At 47.7% G+C, this 20,386-nt stretch overlaps 1 protein-coding gene across 1 annotated transcript in view; it reads right to left on the reverse strand.

Moving 5' to 3' along the window:
• LOC134337461 (PALM2-AKAP2 fusion protein-like) overlaps window positions 1-20,386 on the reverse strand; it is a 73,537-nt gene that overhangs the window by 32,911 nt on the left and 20,240 nt on the right. Inside the window, 1 exon segment of the mRNA XM_063032492.1 lies at window positions 10,550-10,600. Within this exon segment, the coding sequence (XP_062888562.1) occupies window positions 10,550-10,600 (51 nt within the window).

The raw sequence follows: 20,386 nt of genomic DNA on the forward strand, positions 1-20,386 counted from the left end.
TGTGGTAAACATAGACCTCAGTAAGGTTTTGAGAAGGCTGTACATGGTAGGCTACTATGGAAAGTTAGATTACATGGGATCCAGGGATGGCAGGATGCAGAAAGTGACGGTGAAAAGTTGTTTCTCAGACTGGAGGCCCCTGTTCCCCAGAGGTCAGTATCAGCCCCATTGGTCTTTATCATCTATATCATGTAAAATGCACAGTTAGTAAGTCTGTATGTGACACTACAATAGGTGGTGTTGACAGTTAAGTTCGTTATCTGGATTTACAGAGAAAGCTTTATTAGCTGGCTAAGTGGGTCAAGAAATGGCAAATAAGAGTTTAATTTGGCTAAGTGCGAGGTATTGCATTTTGAGAAAATAAATGAGGATAGGGCTTTCATAGTAAATGGTGGGTCCCTGGCAAGTGTTTTAGAACGGAGTCTCCTACTAGTACAACTACATAATTCCTTAATAGTGGAATTGCAGGTGGGGAGGGTGGTGAAAAAGGCTTACTAGTTTTCATCAGTCAGGGTATTGAGTATAAACGTTAGCATGTTCTCTTGCAGTTCTGCAAGCTGTTAGTGAGGCCATATTTGGTGTACTGTGTACAATTTCAGTCATCTTCACAAATTAATGATGCCATTAAGCTGGAAGGAGTGCAAAGGAGATTTATGAGGATTTTGTCAGGATTTAGGAGATTGAGTTATGGAGAAAGGTTGAGCAGGTTGGAACTTTATTCACTGGAGTGTAGGAGAATGAAGGACGATCTTATAAGAGGTGTATAAAGTCATGAGGAATTCAGATAGGGTAGGTATACATAGTGTTTTCCCCAGGGTCGGGAAATCAAGAACTCGAGGTTGTGGGTTTAGGGTGAGAAAAGAGAGAGTGTTAGGAAGAATCTGAGGGGCATCTCTTTCACCTAGGGAGTGTTCAGTACATGAAATAAGACATAGGAGCAGAAATGAGATTATTCAGCCTGTGGAGGTTGACCCACCATTTCATCATATTTATTTTCCCTCCTAACTCCATTATTCTGCCCTCTCCTCATAACACTTGACACCCTTACTAGTAAGAACCTGTTGACTTCCACTTTAAAAATACCATTGACCTAGCCTCAACAGCTGTTTGTGGCAATGAATTCCACAGATTCATCACCCTCTGGCTAAAGAAATTCCTCCTCATCTCTGTTCTAACAGTATGTCCTTCTGTTCTGAGGTTATGTTCTCTGGTCCTAGATTCTCCCACTGTTGGAAACATCCCCTACATACCCACTCTATCTCAGCCTTTCAATATTTGGTAGGTTTCAATAAGATTCCCCTTCATCCTTCTAAACTCCAGTGAGTTCAGGCCCAGAACCATCAAATGCTCCTCATATGTTGATCTTTTCATTCCCGTGATCATTCTCCTGTGCCATATTCTCCAATGCCATATGACCAGAAGACATAGACCTTACGTCTTAATGCCAGTATACACTTTCTTAGATACAGGGCCCAAAACTGCTCACAATAGTCCAAATGCAGTCTGGTGAATGCCTGATAAAGTCTCACCATCACATCCTTGCTCTTATATTCCAGTCTTCTTGAAATGAGTATTAACATAGCATTTGTCTTCCTTACTACAACTCAACTTGCAAGTTAACCATTAGGGAATCCTGCACGAGGACTCCAAAGTCCCTTTGCAGCTCCGATTTCTGAATTCAATCCCCAATTAGAAAATAGACTAAGCCTTTATTCCTTCTACCAAAGTGCATGACAATACACTTTGCATACACAGTATTCCATCTGCCACTTCTTTTTTCATTCTTCTAATCTGCCCACTCCTCCTGCAGATTCTCTGTTTCCTCAACACTACTTTGTACCACCCACAAGTATGGCCACGTAACCATTAATTTTATCATCCAAATGCCTCCCCTTCACCATTCACCATTCTCTTTTCCCTCTCCCACCTTACCTGCCCATCACCTCCCTCTGGTGCTCCTCCCCTTTTTTCCTTTCTTTCATGGCCTTCTGTCCTCTCCTATCAGATTCCCCCTTCTCCAGCCCTCTATCTGTTTCACCTATCAACTTCCCAGCTCACCCTTTCCCAACTTCACCCTTCCCCACCTCCCAGTTTCCCCCATCACCTTGTATTTCTTCCTCCCCTCCCCCCACCTAACTCTGACTCCTCTTCTTTTCCTCTCCAGTCCTGATGAAGGGTCTTGGCACAAACATCAGGTGTCCTCTTTTCCTCAGATGCTGCCTGACCTGCTGAGTTCCTGCGGCATTTTGTGTGTTGCCAGACTCTGCAGATTTTCTCTTGTTTGTGATCTGACCAGTCTATTTCATCATGTGCCTCCAAGCAACCCGAAACTTCACACTTATTGATGGACCCTATCGTCTTGCCAACCACAGAAGTCATGCTAACTGGCCTATGATCTCCTGTCTTCTGCCTCCCTTCTTTCTCAAAGAATAGAGAGACATTTACAATTTCCCAGTCCTCCAAATCCATTCCAGAATAAGCTGCCAGAGGAAGCAACAGAGACAGGTCTTTTAACATTTAAAGGGCACTTAGACAGTCACTTGGATAGGAAGGTTTTGAAGGTTATGGACCAAATGCAGGCAAATGGGGCTACCATAGATGGGAATCTTGGCCAGCATGGACCAGTTGAACCAAAGGGCCTGTTTCTCTGACTCTATGACCTATAAACAGTTCTCACTTGTTTCAACTAGTTACCTCTTAGCTCTACCCAAACTAGCTCTAAGTCTCTATTATGTCCTACTGAGCCAAGATCCTTCCTAACTCCTCTCGGCAGCACCACCCCATGTCATCTTCCTTTTTACCCACTGTTCCTGAGTATTGAATAACCTGGAATATTTAATTCCCAGCTTTAGTAACCTTGTATATTTTATTCCCAGCTTTCGTAATCTTCCAACCAGATCTGTCATGGAAATTAAGTCACACAGATTTACAACTATTTGTTCTCCCTGTTCCATTAACCATTAATTCACTCGTTGTTTGATCTGAATAAAAATATGCCAAGCTGTTAAGAGAAACAAGGGAGGAAATAATAAAGGTTGTGATTGTAATTTTCTCTGGCTTGTGCTGTGGTATCATTGTTTCAGAAAGAGAAAAGGTCAGTTAATGTTAACACTGAGGGTGAGCAAATTATTGGCAAAAAACCCTCGAGGGCAAGGTTAATTAGGACCAATCATCATGGATTCGTTCAGGAAATGTTGTGTCCCACAAACATAAATAACATTTAATGCAGTGGTAACAATGAGAGCTGTTAAAGGCAGCACATTTTTTGTCATCTGCAGTACTTAATTTGTAAAGATTCTGATAGTTCTCTGATGTAGGATTTTGTCAAGAAAGTCAAATACCATTTGACCCAAGGAAAATACTATATGGTATGATTTGATACATTATTATATCAGACATTGCTATTATTTGAGGATTAATGGTTTTTACTTTATTTACTTAGCTTAGTAAGCAGCAACATCAGAGCCCACCAGCAATTGGACTTCAGTAAGGCCTTTGACAAGGTTTTATATGAGAAATTGCTCCAGAATGTTAGAATATATGGGATCCAATGTAGGTTGATAATTTCATTCAAAACTAGTTGATAATAGGAGGAAGAGGTAGAGTTGTGATCAGTGGCGTACCATAGGGATCAGTGCTGGAATCATTATTGTTACATACTTTAACAACTTGGAAGCATTTGTAGGAGGCATGATTAGCAAGCTTGCAATTGACAGGGAAATCGGTGGGGTTTTTGATAGTGGTTGATAAATTGAACAGAGCAATGGCAGAGGGAATTTAATCTGGACAACTGCCCTTTGGCAGGGTTATTAGAATAGGATATATAAATTGAATGTGCCAACTTCAGGAGTATTAAGAAACATCAGGGCCTCGGTGTGCAAATTCAATGATCCCTGAAGTTGGCAGCACAGGTGACAAAGAAGGAATATGGGATTCTTGGTTTCACTGGCTGGGGCACAGAATATAACAGCACTGAAGTTATGGACAAACTTTATAAGACATTTCTTTGGCTACAGACAGAGTACTGTGTACAGTTATAGAGTCATTGAATTGAAACAGACCCTTTAGCCATCTAGTCTGTGCTGACCGGACCTTCTGCCTATTCCTATCTACCTGCACCCACACCATATCCCTCAACCTTTTCCATCCATGTACTTATCCAAACCTCTCTTAAATTTTGCAATTGAACCCGCGTGTACCACTTCCTTAGGTAGCTCATTCCACTCTTGCATCATCCCTTTGAGTGAAGTTGTTTCCCCTCATATTCCCCTTAAATATTTACCTTTTACCCTAAACCTATAAACTCTAGTTCTAGTCTCACCCAACCCGATGGGATAAAGCTTGCAAGCATTTACCCTATCTGTACCCTTCCTGATTTTGACTAGCTCTGTTACATACCCTTCATTCTCTTGCACCACTCTAGGAAGGATGAGGTTTGGACTGGATAGACAGGGTGCAAAGGAGATCCACCAGGACAGTGCCTGGAATGGAGTGTTTCAATTATAAGGAGAGTCGGGATAGACTGTGTTTCTTTTCCTTGGCATGGAGGAGACTGAACAGGATCTGACAGAGGAGGACAAAATAATGAGGGGTATTGGCAGGATAGATGGTAGTAATGCTTTCCTTGTAGCAGAGGTGTGAAGGTTTAGAGTAAAAAGTTTAAGAGAGTAGACGAGGAAAACCTTTTTCGTCCTGAAGGCAGTGCAAACGTGGGGCAGTGGAGATAGATAGTATGGGATTAGTATAGTAGGTACCTTTTGGTTATAGGGCTTTGAGGCACTGAAATACTATTGACCACCTCCATGCCAACCTGTCTGTCTTTGAATGTGGGAAGAATTGGAGCACCTGGGGGAATGGCCACAGGAAGAATGTGCAAACTCCCCACAGAGGTTGGGATTCAATCTATCAAGGTACTGCGACACTACAACTCTACCTGCTGTGCCAGTGGGCTGCCTTTTCAGGCCTCACCTCTCAGCTCCCTTTCCATTACATTGCGAACTGTATTGGGGCCGTTTCCTACATTCAGAGTTGAAAATTCTACCTCTAACATTACTGATGATCTCTGCCCCACCAAGACTTTCATGTGGTCCATAGAGAGAACATGGGGATAAAGACTGCAGACAAGCTACTGCCTCCTTTGTTTCCCAGAACATTCTGGAATAGATCTCATCATTTGGCAACCAACACTTCCTCCTTCCCAATACTGACCTACACTACAGACTATCCAAATACCCTTCCCTGAACTCACTGTCTTCCACAACCTTCTCCCTGGTGAATACAGATGGAAAGCACTCATCAGGGCCTCACCTGCGTTGCCTGTGTCCACACAGATTGCTCCTTTGGTCCAGAAGGGAACCCATTCTTTCCCTGGCAACTCTCTTGCTCCTGCTAGACTTAGGGAATGTTTCAGAGTTCTCCTTAAATGCACTTAGAACACAGACATCTACAGGCCCTTTGGCCCACAATGCTGTGCTGACCACGCTCGCAACTGCCTAGAATAACCCTACCACATAGCCCTCTATTTTTCTAAGCTCCATGTACCTATCCAAGAGTCTCTTCAAGGATGTTTCATTGTTTTCTGCCCTGGATGTCATTTTTAGGTTCATACTGTATTCCTTGAGACCCATCAGTACCAGATGTCTATACCTTTAAACATCTCAGCATTTTCTGCTTTAATTTCAGGACATTGTCTGTTATTGATTAAGCCACAGAGTACAAGATTAGAGGAGTTTTGTTTGAACTATTGAACAAAGCACTATGCATATTTCTGTCACCACACCACAGCAGATGTGTTCTATCAGCGGTGAGTGTGCAGGGAAGTTTTGGGAATATTGAGAAGGCTGCATTAGTTTAGTTATGAGGGGAAGTTGGAATAGAGAAGACTTGGGAAAATTAGCAAGATGTCTAGAATTGCAAAAAGTCAGGACAGGAATAAGTAGGGTTGAGTCTTTTCATATAGAAATTACTAACTGTTGGTCATGAGGTTAAGGTGGAGGGTGGAAGAGAATTTATCTGAAGACTGAAATCACTGCCTGAAAGGATGGTCAAAGAAGAAACATTGTTACATGAACAGGATGAATACAGGTTTCATTTTCTTACCTGCAGACCTGGAGCTGATATATTGGAACAATTTGAATAGCTCTTCAAAAGCAGATTGGACGCAATGGGTCAAATAACCTCCCTCAATGACATTAACATCTATGATCCTGCAACTTAGTATCACTAACCCAGGGACTTGGCTAACTGAAGGTCACCATCACCTATGAAAGGAACATTTTACTGAGAACACAGTTGCTCAGGAACTTGGCAGTCAAAGTGAAGGATAATCCAAAGAGCTTTTACAAGGTATATTAAGAGCAAAAGGATTGTAAGGGATAAAATTGGTCCTCTTGAAGATCAGAGTGGTCGGCTTTGTGCGGAACCAAAGGAAATGGGGGAGATCTTAAATAGGTTTTTTGCATCTGTATTTACTAAGGAAGCTGGCATGAAATCTATGGAATTGAGGGAATCAAGTAGTGAGACCATGGAAACTGTACAGATTGAAAAGGAGGAGGTGCTTGCTGTCTTGAGGAAAATTAAAGTGGATAAATCCCCGGGACCTGACAGAGTGTTCCCTTGGACCTTGAAGGAGACTAGTGTTGAAATTGCGGGGGCCCTGGCAGAAATATTTAAAATGTCGCTGTCTACGGGTGAAGTGCCGGAGGATTGGAGAGTGGCTCATGTTGTTCTGTTGTTTAAAAAAGGATCGAAAAGTAATCCGGGAAATTATAGGCCGGTGAGTTTAACGTCAGTAGTAGGTAAGTTATTGGAGGGAGTACTAAGAGACAGAATCTACAAGCATTTGGATAGACAAGGGCTTATTAGGGAGAGTCAACATGGCTTTGTGTGTGGTAGGTCATGTTTGACCAATCTGTTGGAGTTTTTCGAGGAGGTTACCAGGAAAGTGGATGAAGGGAAGGCAGTGGATATTGTCTACATGGACTTCAGTAAGGCCTTTGACAAGGTCCCGCATGGGAGGTTAGTTAGGAAAATTCAGTCGCTAGGTATACATGGAGAGGTGGTAAATTGGATTAGACATTGGCTCGATGGAAGAAGCCAGAGAGTGGTGGTAGAGAATTGCTTCTCTGAGTGGAGGCCTGTGACTAGTGGTGTGCCACAGGGATCAGTGCTGGGTCCATTGCTATTTGTCATCTATATCAATGATCTGGATGATAATGTGGTAAATTGGATCAGCAAGTTTGCTGATGATACAAAGATTGGAGGTGTAGTAGACAGTGAGGAAGGTTTTCAGAGCCTGCAGAGGGACTTGGACCAGCTGGAAAAATGGGCTGAAAAATGGCAGATGGAATTTAATACTGACAAGTGTGAGGTATTGCACGTTGGAAGGACAAACCAAGGTAGAACATACAGGGTTAATGGTAAGGCACTGAAGAGTGCAGTGGAACAGAGGGATCTGGGAATACAGATACAAAATTCCCTAAAAGTGTTGTCACAGGTAGATAGGGTCGTAAGGAGAGCTTTTGGTACATTGGCCTTTATTAATCGAAGTATTGAGTATAAGAGCTGGAATGTTATGATGAGGTTGTATAAGGCATTGGTGAGGCCGAATCTGGAGTATTGTGTTCAGTTTTGGTCACCAAATTACAGGAAGGATATAAATAAGGTTGAAAGAGTGCAGAGAAGGTTTACAAGGATGTTGCCGGGACTTGAGAAACTCAGTTACAGAGAAAGGTTGAATAGGTTAGGACTTTATTCCCTGGAGCGTAGACGAATGAGGGGAGATTTGATAGAGGTATATAAAATTATGATGGGTATAGATAGAGTGAATGCAAGCAGGCTTTTTCCACTGAGGCAAGGGGAGAAAAAAACCAGAGGACATGGGTTAAGGGTGAGGGGGGAAAAGTTTAAAGGGAACATTAGGGGGGGCTTCTTCACACAGAGAGTGGTGGGAGTATGGAATGAGCTGCCAGACGAGGTGGTAAATGCGGGTTCTTTTTTAACATTTAAGCATAAATTGGACAGATACATGGATGGGAGGTGTATGGAGGGATATGGTCCGTGTGCAGGTCAGTGGGACTAGGCAGAAAATGGTTCAGCACAGCCAAGAAGGGCCAAAGGGCCTGTTTCTGTGCTGTAGTTTCTATGGTTCTAAGTTAAAAACCTGCTCGAAAATGAGATCTGATCAGGTGATGATGGATATGTCACAAGAGTCCACATTGCTTAATTCTATTTATAAAGCCACATGTTATAATTGTACATGATCTGGCAACACCCAGGAACTGTTATCTAGAAGCCTCTATTGACCAATCTCACTCTTTCTGTTGCAAGTTAAATAAGTGAACACTGTCTGTGCACCAGCTGCCGAAACAGAGACTGGGCAGCTGAAGATGGGGAACAAAGCACTGGATTTGGTTTATTATTGTCACAGGTTCCGAGATACCGTGAAAAGCTTGTCCTTCATACTATTCAATCATTACACAGTACATTGAGAGGCAAAACAATAATAAAATACAGGATAAAATGCAACAGCTATAGAGAAAGTGTAATGTAGGTAAACAATAAGATGCAAGATCAAAATGAGATAGATTGGGAGGTCGAGTCCATCTTATCATACCAGGGAACCATTTAATAGTCTTATACCTATGGGTTAACAGCTGTCCTTAACCCTGGGGTCTGATGGGAGAGGGGAAGAGAGAAAATGTCCAGGGTGGATGAGATCCTTGATTATGCTGGCTGCTTTACTGAGGCAGCGAGAAGTGTAGACAGAGTCCGTGGAAGTGAGGAAGTAGATTGTGGGGGATATTTGTGGTGGGATGGAGAGAGATATTTTAAAGAGCAATAGACTTACCAGATGGGGAAAGCAGAAGAGGTAATCGGGGGTGGAATGAGAAAGAGGTGGTAAGGTTTTGAAGTGGAAGACATTGCAAATATGTGATGGCAGAAAATTCCTTCCAGTCAGAGCTGAACATCATGCAAGCGGTCTGAAGATTCAGCGTGCGTGGAGGATGAAGAGAGCAAGTGATGGTGCAGGTGGGTGAATCCACACGCCTTCGGGATCATAACACAGATGAAAAGAGGATCATAACGCAGATGAAGAGAGGGCTCGTGACAGATCAGCAGATTCACTGAAACAATAGTACAGGGACAAGAAGAAAAGCAATTGTAAGCAATTCTTTTATGCATGGAGCATGGATGGATAAGAATGAGTCTGCTTGGCAAATTAGTTACATTACAGCATTAGTAGCACTGTTCTGGACCATTGATCCAGATGGCAGAGGTGGGTACAATTACAACTTTTAAGAAAAATTTTGGACTGGTACAAAGATAGGAAAGTTTTGGAGAAATGCAGACTAATTCCAGATGAATGGGTCTAGCCCAAGTAAGTAACATGGTTGCCAGGGCTGAAGGATCCGTTTCCACGCTGCAGAGCTCCATAGCTCTATAAACAGGATCTTCCATCATACCACAGGAACTGGGAAATTTAAATTCCATTCAGTAGATAAATTTGAATGAATAAATAAATAAAAGAAGCCAGGTGAGTATTATCCCAGCCATGATGGTAGAGAGGTAATGAAGGGTCAATCTTATCAAAAGATTCAGAAACATTGAGGAGGTACCCTCTGCCTTGTCAGCATTATTCTGGATGACATAGGTGACATTGATGGGAGAAATTTCAGACCTGCCATAGATGCAGAATGTTGATCGCAGGTCATACAAATAAGAGATCTCAGCACGGGACATAAACTTTGGAGAATGCAACACATTTGGTAATTGAGAGAAAAGTTAGGGGATGGGACTGTAATCTGCTAAATTGAAGAGTTCAAGGGTTATTTTTATCTTTTCATTTTCATCAAAGACTTGTTTGTTAGTCAGGGAAATCATGGCAATGGAGTGGGTCAAATAAGGCAGGGAATTCTGACAAAGGCTCCCTTAATATTCCCACTGGAGAAAAGGGAGCATTGGAAATGCTTGAAACACTAGCCCGTTGGAAGCTGCTGGCAGGAACTGGGACAAGTTTATATGTCAGTCTTAAGGCAGTGCCATCTGGACATGCAATTCCACAGTCACACATGCTCCCCACTGGGGCCACTGTAACACAAGGGCACAGACACAATGTCAGTTCCCTTTGATGACCTTTACCTTCTAAACACAAACTGACAGCTGTTACCACAGTTCCAAACCCTGCACAACTATTGACAGAGAGCGGAAAGGAACATAAAATGAATCTTTTTAATCCAAGGAAATCTTTCTTGGATTTTTTTAAATTTCTGGAGACTCCACGTCTGTGAAGAAAGCTCCACTTCCTCAGGATGCTAAAGAAATCTGGCACATCTCCATTGCCCCTCACCAATTTTTATTGTTGCACCACAGAAAGTAGTCTATCTGGATGCAATACATCTTGTTAAGGCAACTGTTCTGCCCGTATCTGCAAGGAGCTGCAGAGTGATGTGGACAAAGTTCAACACATCACAGAAACTAGCCTCCTCTCAATGGACTATACTTTTTATTGCCTGAACAAACAGCCAGTGTAATTAAATATCCTTCCCACCCTAGACGTCCTCTCTTCTCCTTTCTCCAACCAGGCGGAAGATAGAAAAGCCTGAAAGCACATGCAAGGGTCAAGGACATATTTTATCCCACCTTAATAAGACTATTAAATAATTCCCTAGTATGGTAAGATGAATTCGCGACTTCACAATCTGCTTCATTGTGACCTTGACCTTATTGTCTACCTGCATTGCACTTTCTCTGTAGCTGTTACACTGTTCTGCATTGTCTTTGCTTTATCTTGTACTACCTCAACGCACTATGCAATGATTTGATCTGTATGAACAGCATGCAAGGTAAGTTGTTCACTGTGCCTCACTACATATGACAGTAATAAGCCAATGCTATTACCAGTTGCACAAGGCTTAGAATGGTCCCATGCATTTTATAATGTACAGGAATGACTTAACGTAAATGGAAGAAGCTTCCAGTTTGCTCAGAACCTGGGCACATGGTAGACAATGTGGAGGAATACTTTAAACTCTGTAAGATCTTGCAATGTGCTTGCTCTCAGTGTGTCTGTGGGGCAATGGTGGTGTAGCTTCTAGTGACCAATGGCTTAGTGCTGCCATGGTCTGGAAGCCAAGGCAGTGTCCTGGAAATCATAGTGCTCAACTCATCTGAGCCCCAAAGCGTGCCAGCAGATGAGGCCACCTCTCTGTTCTCCATATGACTGGGTTCAATCCCGCCACTGTCTGCAAGGAGCTTCTATGTTCTTCCTGTGACCACAAGTGTTTCCTCTGGGTGCACCAGTTTCCTCTCGCATCATAAAGATGTATGGGTTAGTCGGTTAATTGGTCACACGGGTACAATTGGGCAGCACCAAGACAAAAGGCCTGTTTCTGTGCTGTAGTATTCTATGATTCACTGGTTTATTGGGCCGGAAGGGCCAGTTATCGTGCTGTATCTCTAAACAAATAAATAATTAAAATTCTCCCAGCTCCACATATTCAATCGCCTCATCCCACGAAGGTCCCACCAAGTGACCTTACCAGCCTAACCTGTGACTAACTAAAAAAAAGGCACTCCTTACTCCAGCCAGACTCATTCCCTGTCAATTACTACCATTGCCACAATAGGTCTACAGTGGAATCAATCTCACTGGCTCTCCACTCGGCTTTGAAACACATGGACAATAGTAACACCGATGTCAGACTGGTGTTTATTGATTACAGCTTAGTGTTCAACTCCCTCAGTACTAATCAATCTGTACCTCCCTCTGCAACTGGATCCCTGACTTCCTCATCAGGAGACCACAGTCAGTGCAAATTAGAAATAATATCTCCTCCTTGCCGACAACCAACACTGGCATAGCTCAAGGATGTGTACTCAGCCCTTTGCTGTATTCTCTCTACTTCCATAACTGCATGGCTGTGCACAAGTCAAACACCATCTATAAATTTGACAATGACACATTTATTGTTGGCAGAATTTCAGATGGTGACAAGGTGGTATACAGGAGTGGGATGGATCAGTTAGCTGAGTGGTGTCATACCAAAACCTTTCACTCAATGTCAGTAATACTAAGGAATCGATTGTGGACTTTAGGAAGGGAAGTTAAGGGAACATGGAGGGATCACCAATGGAAAGGATTGCTGGGTGTCCACATCTCTAAAAACCTATCCTGGGCCCAGCGTATTGATGCCATTATCAAGAAGGCATGCCAGCAGCTACACTTCATTAAGAGTTTGAGGAGACTGGTATGTCACCTAAGACTCTAGTAAATTTCTATAAATGTACGTAGAGAGTGTCTAACTGGTTGCATCATCGTCTGGTATGGAGGGGCCACTGCAGAGGATCGGAAAAAGCTGCAGAAAGTTGTAAACAGTCAGCTCCATCGTGGGCACTGGCCTCCTCAGCATCCAGGATATCTTCAAAAGGCCATGCCTCAGAAAGGCATCTATCATTAAGGACCCCTGTTGTTGACACTTGTTGCAATCAAGGAGGAGGACCAGGAAACACACAAAATGCTGGAGACTAGGCAGCATCTATGGAAAAGAGTATGGTTGACGTTTCCGTCCGAAGACACACATTCAATATTTTAGGAACAGCTTCTTCCCCTCCACCAGATTTCTGAATGGACAATGAATCCATATACACTACTTCACTACTTTTTTTCTTTATTTTGCTCTCTTGTTACACTATCTATTTAATTTTATATATATTTTCTTATTGTAATTTATAGTCCTTTATTATATATTGTAATCTATTGCTACCGTAAGACTACAAATTTCATGACGTATGCCAGTGATATTAAACCTGATTCTGATAAAACTGTGGAAAACGATCCCAAACACATTTGCCTGGAAAATAGTTAAGCATTCAGTTAAAATGTTAATACTTGACCATTTTTCAGGCAACTGTGTTTGGATTAAAGGGTTAAGTAGTCAGTTCACAGCAAGGAGAAGCACATGGAACTACAGGGACATCCGAAACCCAGGGCAGAAAGCCTTTCCTTTGATCTTCAGTGGTAGACTGTGCAAAGGAATCCACGCCACTTCAAATGGGTAATCACTTATCCAGTGACCCCCTAGTTCTAGATTCTCACACTGAGTTAACATCCTCTCCATATCCACAATCAGGATCTCTCAAGATATGCTTCATTTGTTCCTGCACACTCTTCTAAACTCTGCTGGATAAGTCCAGCCTTTTCATGCTCTGCTTAGCAGCGTAGTGGTTAGCATGACGCTATTACAGCTTGGGGCATCGGAGCTCAATTTCAATGTCATCTGTAAGGAGTCTGTACGTCCTCCCCATAGAATGTTTGGGTTTTCTCCGGGTCCTCTGGTTTTCTCCCATGGTCCAAAGGCGGACCGGTTAATAGGTTGATTTGTCATTGTAAATTGTTCTGTGATAAGGCTAGGGTTAAATCTGGAGTTGCTATGCGAAGCGGTTCGAAGGGCTGGAACAACCTATTCTGCACCGTAACTCTGAATAAAATTATAAAACAACCATATATATTAGTCTCATAATTCAGAATGACTTCCCAACACATTAACCCCTTCCTTAAGCAGACATCCCATCCTGCAAAAACTCATTTCCGGGAGGTAGCACCATCAATTTGCCGGAGACTCCCGGAACTTCCGGGAGAGGTGGGATGTCTGCAATTGAGTAGCTCCTTAGCAGCTAGCCAGCTAGTTTAAATAACGTTAGCTATGCTAATGAACGAATGACACCTGTTAAACTCACCTCAACATGTCCTTTACAGTCTTAACCCACCATGGGCAATAGAAAAGTCACTGTTGCAAACAGTGCAGCCAGCAACACTGTAATTATTTTTGATCCCTATTAGGCAGGGGTACACTTTAGGGTAATCTGGGGTGACGTACATTTTATATTTTCTTTTTTTGGAACACTCTCGTGCTCTCTCTCTCTCTCTCGCACTCTCTCTCTCTCTCTCTCGTGCTCGCTCTCAAAAAATTGATTTCCAGGATATTGTATATAATTCGTGGGCATCAGGGAGCCACTATTAATATGCGGGAGACTCCCGGAACTTCCGGCAGAGGTGGGATGTCTGGTTAAGTGCAGTGTACAGAGTCTCTCCAATGCCCAAAATAACTTAAGCTTCTTTTGTATTCAGTTCCACTTACACTAAAGAATAACATTCTGTTAACACCTCAAATTACTTGCGATGTCTGCACACTATACTGTAAAAGTACAAGATGGGATAGAGTTTGTCAAATGTGTTCAGGAAAGTTTCCTTATCAGTATGCAGAAGTCTCAAAGGGAGAGCATGCGATAGTGGATCTGCTATTAGGCAATGAGAGAGCAGGTGACAGAAATTTGTGTAGGCGAACACTTTGCATCCACAATGGCATTAATTTCAAAGTAAATATTCAAAGAGATAGGTCTGGTCTGTGGAATGAGGTTGTAAATTGGAGACAGGCCAATTTTGATGGTATCAGAAATGATCTGGCACGTGTGGATTGGGACACACTGTTCTCTGGCAAACTTACTTGGAAAGTGGGAGGCCTTCAAAACCAAATTTTGAGAGTACAAAGCTTTCCTATGCCTGTCAGAATAAAAGGTAAAGATAACAACTGTAGGGAACCATGGTTTTCAAGAGATATTGAGGCTCTAGTTAAGAGAAAAAAGGAGGTATATAGCAGGTATAGGCGAGTAAGAACAAATTAGATGCTTATGGGATATAAGAAATGCAAGAGAACACTTAAGCAAGATATTTAAAACAACCTTAGCAACAGGAGAGGTACCCGGAGGATTGCAGGATAGCCAGTGTTGCTCTGCTATTTAAAAAAAAGGCCCTAAACAGAAGCCAGGAAGTTATAGGCTGGTGAGTCTGACATCAGTTGTGGGAAAGTTATTGGCTGGTATTCTAAGACACCGGATATATAAGTATTTGGATAGCCATGGACTGATAAAGGATAGTCAGCATAGCTCCATGCATGGTAGATCATGTCTAACCAATCTTATAGAGTTTTTCGAGGCAGACACCAGGAAAAGTGGATGAAGGTCAAGGCAGTAGATAATGTCTACATGGACATTTGACAAGCTCCCACATGGTCAAAAAGGTTCAATCACTCGGCATTCAGGAGTGGGAATCATCCCTTTAATTGGTATTGATCTTTTATCCAGTATTCTACTGGACACATGTTCATCTTTGGAAGGTGGTATGGGCAAAATGTTAATGTTGTGACCCACTTATTCTGCCTCCTTCTGACAGACTCCGGGTGTATGAGGGTGTGTGCAGGCATACTTGTCACATGGTAGACACCAACATTGACGTCAGAGCCGCTGTCTGTAATGTTCTCTCCGTGATTGTGTGGGATTGCTCCGAATGCCCCGCTTTCCTCCCACAGACATATTGGTCATTGTAAACTGTCCCGTGGTTAGGCTAGGCTTAACTTGGGGTTGCCGGAATCGGTGTGGTTCGAATAGGTCGATAAACAAGATGTCCTCATGATCTGTGGGTATTATATTTCAAACCTATAGAGCCTCTTACTGACAAAACATATGTGTGATACACAAAATTTTGTCTTGAAAGTCTACACAGGCACTCAGTTAGATGCCTATGTGTGAAGACATGTTAGCAGAACAGACAAGAGGCATCTGATAGCAAAGGAAAACTCTCTCAGAACTGAAGCAAAACGATAAACTTTTGATATATTTGAAAAAAATATCCTTTGACTTCCCAATAAATCTCCAATACAGAACAAAGATCAGCGAGAAATACATTCCAATCTCATGACCAAATTAAATTGTTGATCGTAAATCTACTGATATCAGTTGAAAAATTCAGGGGCGTTTTAATTAGAGAGTTGCAGAAATGTCAGGCAGCTCAAAGACCAAGTTTAACTATTACGTGTTATCTACAGGGTAAGGGTGTCATCACTGGACTATGTACACCTCTGATAAACAGAATTCCAGGAATATTGCCATCCGAAACATGTCATTGCCCAATGGTATGCACTCTACCAGCCGCCCATGAACTGCACGCAGTGGAGGCCAATAACAGTCTAACCGAGCAAAGGGCAAAGCTAAACTATTCCACTTGCTCCTTCCCCTCATTTACTGAGCTTGTGCAACTGTCGATTGCTTACTGCTCTGGCATCCAATTTCTGCACCAAACGGGAGGGGAGAAGATTAAGTTATCTCTGTAAAAAAATCCAACAAAATGAGCCAGATGGTATCAACCTATTAAATGTAGAGCCAAGTGGTTCAGCTCGAAGTGCTGCTGCATCAGTGTGGACAAGTGGTCGACAAACTGTACTGCAGGAGCAATGCAGGGGTCTGGGTCAGCCAGCCTGCGGTTTGCTGCCCCACCCCATCAAAATTTGGCTGCAAAGGGAGGTGTAAAAGGCTTGGTGGGTGGGGGTGGGGTCAGCGTCAGAGGCTCGGGGGGGGGGTCAGCATCACAGAGGATCGGGGGAGGGTCAGCGTCACAGAGGCTCGGGGGGGGTCAGAGTCACAGAGGCTCGGGGGGGGGTCAGAGTCACAGAGGCTCAGGGGGGTCAGAGTCACAGAGGCTCGGGGGGGGGTCAGAGTCACAGAGGCTCGGGGGGGGGGTCAGAGTCACAGAGGCTCGGAGGGTCAGAGTCACAGAGGACCGGGCGGGGAGTCAGCGTCACAGAGGATCGGGGGAGAGTCAGCGTCACAGAAGCTCGGGGGGGGTCAGAGTCACAGAGGCTCGGGGGGTCAGAGTCACAGAGGCTCAGGGGGGTCAGAGTCACAGAGGCTCGGGGAGTCAGCGTCACAGAGGCTCCGGGGGTCAGAGTCACAGAGGACCGGGCGGGGAGTCAGCGTCACAGAGGCTTGGGGGGCTCAGCGTCACAGAGGATCGGGGGAGAGTCAGCGTCACAGAGGCTCGGGGGGGTCAGAGTCACAGAGGCTCGGGGGGTCAGCGTCACAGAGGCTCGGGGGGGGTCAGCGTCACAGAGGCTCGGGGGGGGGTCAGAGTCACAGAGGCTTGGGGGGTGGTCAACGTCACAGAGGCTCGGGGGGGGTCAGAGTCACAGAGGCTCAGGGGGGTCAGCGTCACAGAGGCTCGGGGGGGGTCAGAGTCACAGAGGCTCGGGGGGGGTCAGAGTCACAGAGGCTCGGGGGGTCAGCGTCACAGAGGCTCGGGGGGGGGTCAGAGTCACAGAGCACCGGGCAGGGGTCAGAGTCACAGAGGCTCGGGGGGGTCAACGTCACAGAGGCTCGGGGGGGTCAGAGTCACAGAGGCTCAGGGGGGTCAGCGTCACAGAGGCTCGGGGGTGGGTCAGAGTCACAGAGGCTCGGGGGGTCAGAGTCACAGAGGCTCAGGGGGGTCAGAGTCACAGAGGCTCGTGGGGGGGTCAGAGTCACAGAGTACTGGGCAGGGGTCAGAGTCACAGAGGCTCGGGGGGGTCAACGTCACAGAGGCTCGGGGGGGTCAGAGTCACAGAGGCTCGGGGGGGTCAACGTCACAGAGGCTCGGGGGGGTCAACGTCACAGAGGTTCGAGGGAGGGTCAGCGTCACAGAGGCTCGGGGGTGGGTCAGAGTCACAGAGGCTCGGGGGGTCAGCGTCACAGAGGCTCGGGGGGGGGTTCAGAGAGGACCGGGCGGGGGTCAGAGTCACAGAGGCTCGGTGGGGGTCAGCGCCACAGAGGCTCGGGGGGGTCAGCATCACAGAGGAGCGGGGGGGTCAGAGTCACAGAGGAGCGGGGGGGGTCAGAGTCACAGAGGCTCGGGGAGTCGGCGTCACAGAGGCTCGGGGGGGGTCAGCGGCACAGAGGGTGGGGGGTCAGCGTCACAGAGGATGGGGGGTCAGCATAACAGAGGGTGGGGGGGTCAGAGTCACAAAGGATCGGAGGGTCAGCGTCACAGAGGGTGGGGGGGTCAGCGTCGCAGAGGCTCGGGGGGGTCAGCGTCGCAGAGGCTCGGGGGGGTGTCAGAGTCGCAGAGGCTCGGGGGGGTCAGAGTCACAGAGGCTCGGGGGGTCAGCGTCACAGAGGCTCGGGGGGGTCAGCGTCACAGAGGCTCGGGGAGTCAGTGTCACAGAGGCTTGGGGGGCTCAGCGTCACAGAGGCTCAGGGGGTCAGAGTCACAGAGGCTCGGGGGGGGTCAGCGGCACAGAGGGTGGGGGGTCAGAGTCACAGAGGATCGGGGGGGTCAGCGTCACAGTGGCTCGGGGGGTCAGCGTCACAGAGGATCGGGGGAGGGTCAGCGTCACAGAGGCTCGGGGGGGGTCAGCGTCGCTAAGGCTCGGGGGGGTCAGCGTCGCAGAGGCTCGGGGGTGGGTCAGAGTCACAGAGGCTCGGGGGGGTCAGCGTCACAGAGGCTCGGGGGGGGTCAGAGTCACAGAGGCTCGGGGGGGTCAGCGGCACAGAGGCTCGGGGGGGTCAGAGTCACAGAGGCTCGGGGGGGGTCAGAGTCACAGAGGCTCGGGTGGGGTCAGCGGCACAGAGGGTGGGGGGTCAGAGTCACAGAGGTTCGGGGGGTCAGCGTCACAGTGGCTCGGGGCGGGGGTCAGAGTCACAGAGGCTCGGTGGGGGTCAGCGCCACAGAGGCTCGGGGGGGTCAGAGTCACAGAGGCTCGGGGGGTCAGCGTCACAGAGGCTCGGGGGGGGGTCAGAGTCACAGAGGACTGGGCGGGGGTCAGAGTCACAGAGGCTCGGGGGGGTCAACGTCACAGAGGCTCGGGGGGGGTCAGAGTCACAGAGGCTCGGGGGGGGTCAACGTCACAGAGGCTCGGGGGGGTCAGAGTCGCAGAGGCTCGGGGGTGGGTCAGAGTCACAGAGGCTCAGGGGGGTCAGAGTCACAGAGGCTCGGGGGGTCAGCGTCACATAGGCTCGGGGGAAGGTCAGCGTCACAGAGGCTCGGGGGGGGTCAGCGTCACAGAGGCTCGGGGGGGGGTCAGCGTCGCAGAGGCTCGGGGGTGGGTCAGAGTCACAGAGGCTCGGGGGGGGTCAGAGTCACAGAGGCTCGGGGGGTCAGCGTCACAGAGGCTTGGGGTGCTCAGCGTCACAGAGGCTCGGGGGGTCAGAGTCACAGAGGCTCGGGGGGGTCAGCGTCACAGAGGCTTGGGGGGGTCAGAGTCACAGAGGCTCGGGGGGTCAGAGTCGCAGAGGCTCGGGGGGGTCAGCGTCGCAGAGGCTCGGGGGGTGTCAGAGTCGCAGAGGCTCGGGGGGGTCAGAGTCACAGAGGCTCGGGGGGTCAGCGTCACAGAGGCTCGGGGGGGGTCAGCGTCACAGAGGCTCGGGGAGTCAGTGTCACAGAGGCTTGGGGGGCTCAGCGTCACAGAGGCTCAGGGGGTCAGAGTCACAGAGGGTGGGGGGTCAGAGTCACAGAGGATCGGGGGGTCAGCGTCACAGTGGCTCGGGGGGGTCAGCGTCACAGAGGATCGGGGGAGGGTCAGCGTCACAGAGGCTCGGGGGGGTCAGCGTCGCAGAGGCTCGGGGGGGTCAGCGTCGCTAAGGCTCGGGGGGGTCAGCGTCGCAGAGGCTCGGGGGTGGGTCAGAGTCACAGAGGCTCGGGGGGGTCAGCGTCACAGAGGCTCGGGGGGGGTCAGAGTCACAGAGTCTCGGGGGGTCAGAGTCACAGAGGCTCGGGGGGGGTCAGCGGCACAGAGGGTGGGGGGTCAGAGTCACAGAGGATCGGGGGATCAGCGTCACAGTGGCTCGGGGCGGGGGTCAGAGTCACAGAGGCTCGGTGGGGGTCAGCGCCACAGAGGCTCGGGGGGGTCAGAGTCACAGAGGCTCGGGGGGTCAGCGTCACAGAGGCTCGGTGGGGGTCAGCGCCACAGAGGCTCGGGGGGGGTCAGAGTCACAGAGGCTCGGGGGGTCAGCGTTACAGAGGCTCGGGGGGGGGTCAGAGTCACAGAGGACTGGGCGGGGGTCAGAGTCACAGAGGCTCGGGGGGGTCAACGTCACAGAGGCTCGGGGGGGGTCAGAGTCACAGAGGCTAGGGGGGGTCAACGTCACAGAGACTCGGGGGGGGTCAGAGTCACAGAGGAGCGGGGGGGTCAGAGTCACAGAGGCTCGGGGAGTCGGCGTCACAGAGGCACGGGGGGGTCAGCGTCACAGAGGCTCGGGGGGGTCAGAGTCACAGAGGACCGGGCGGGGGGTTCAGAGTCACAGAGGCTCGGGGGGGTCAGCATCACAGAGGCTCGGGGGGGGGGGTCAGAGTCACAGAGGACCGGGCGGGGGTCAGAGTCACAGAGGCTTGGGGGGTCAATGTCATAGAGGCTCGGGGGGGGGTCAGCGTCACAGAGGCTCGGGGAGTCAGTGTCACAGAGGCTTGGGGGGCTCAGCGTCACAGAGGCTCGGGGGGTCAGAGTCACAGAGGCTCGGGGGGGGTCAGCGGCACAGAGGGTGGGGGGTCAGAGTCACAGAGGATCGGGGGCGTCAGCGTCACAGA

This window comes from Mobula hypostoma, chromosome 24, assembly GCF_963921235.1.
Source record: "Mobula hypostoma chromosome 24, sMobHyp1.1, whole genome shotgun sequence".
NCBI lineage: Eukaryota > Metazoa > Chordata > Chondrichthyes > Myliobatiformes > Myliobatidae > Mobula > Mobula hypostoma.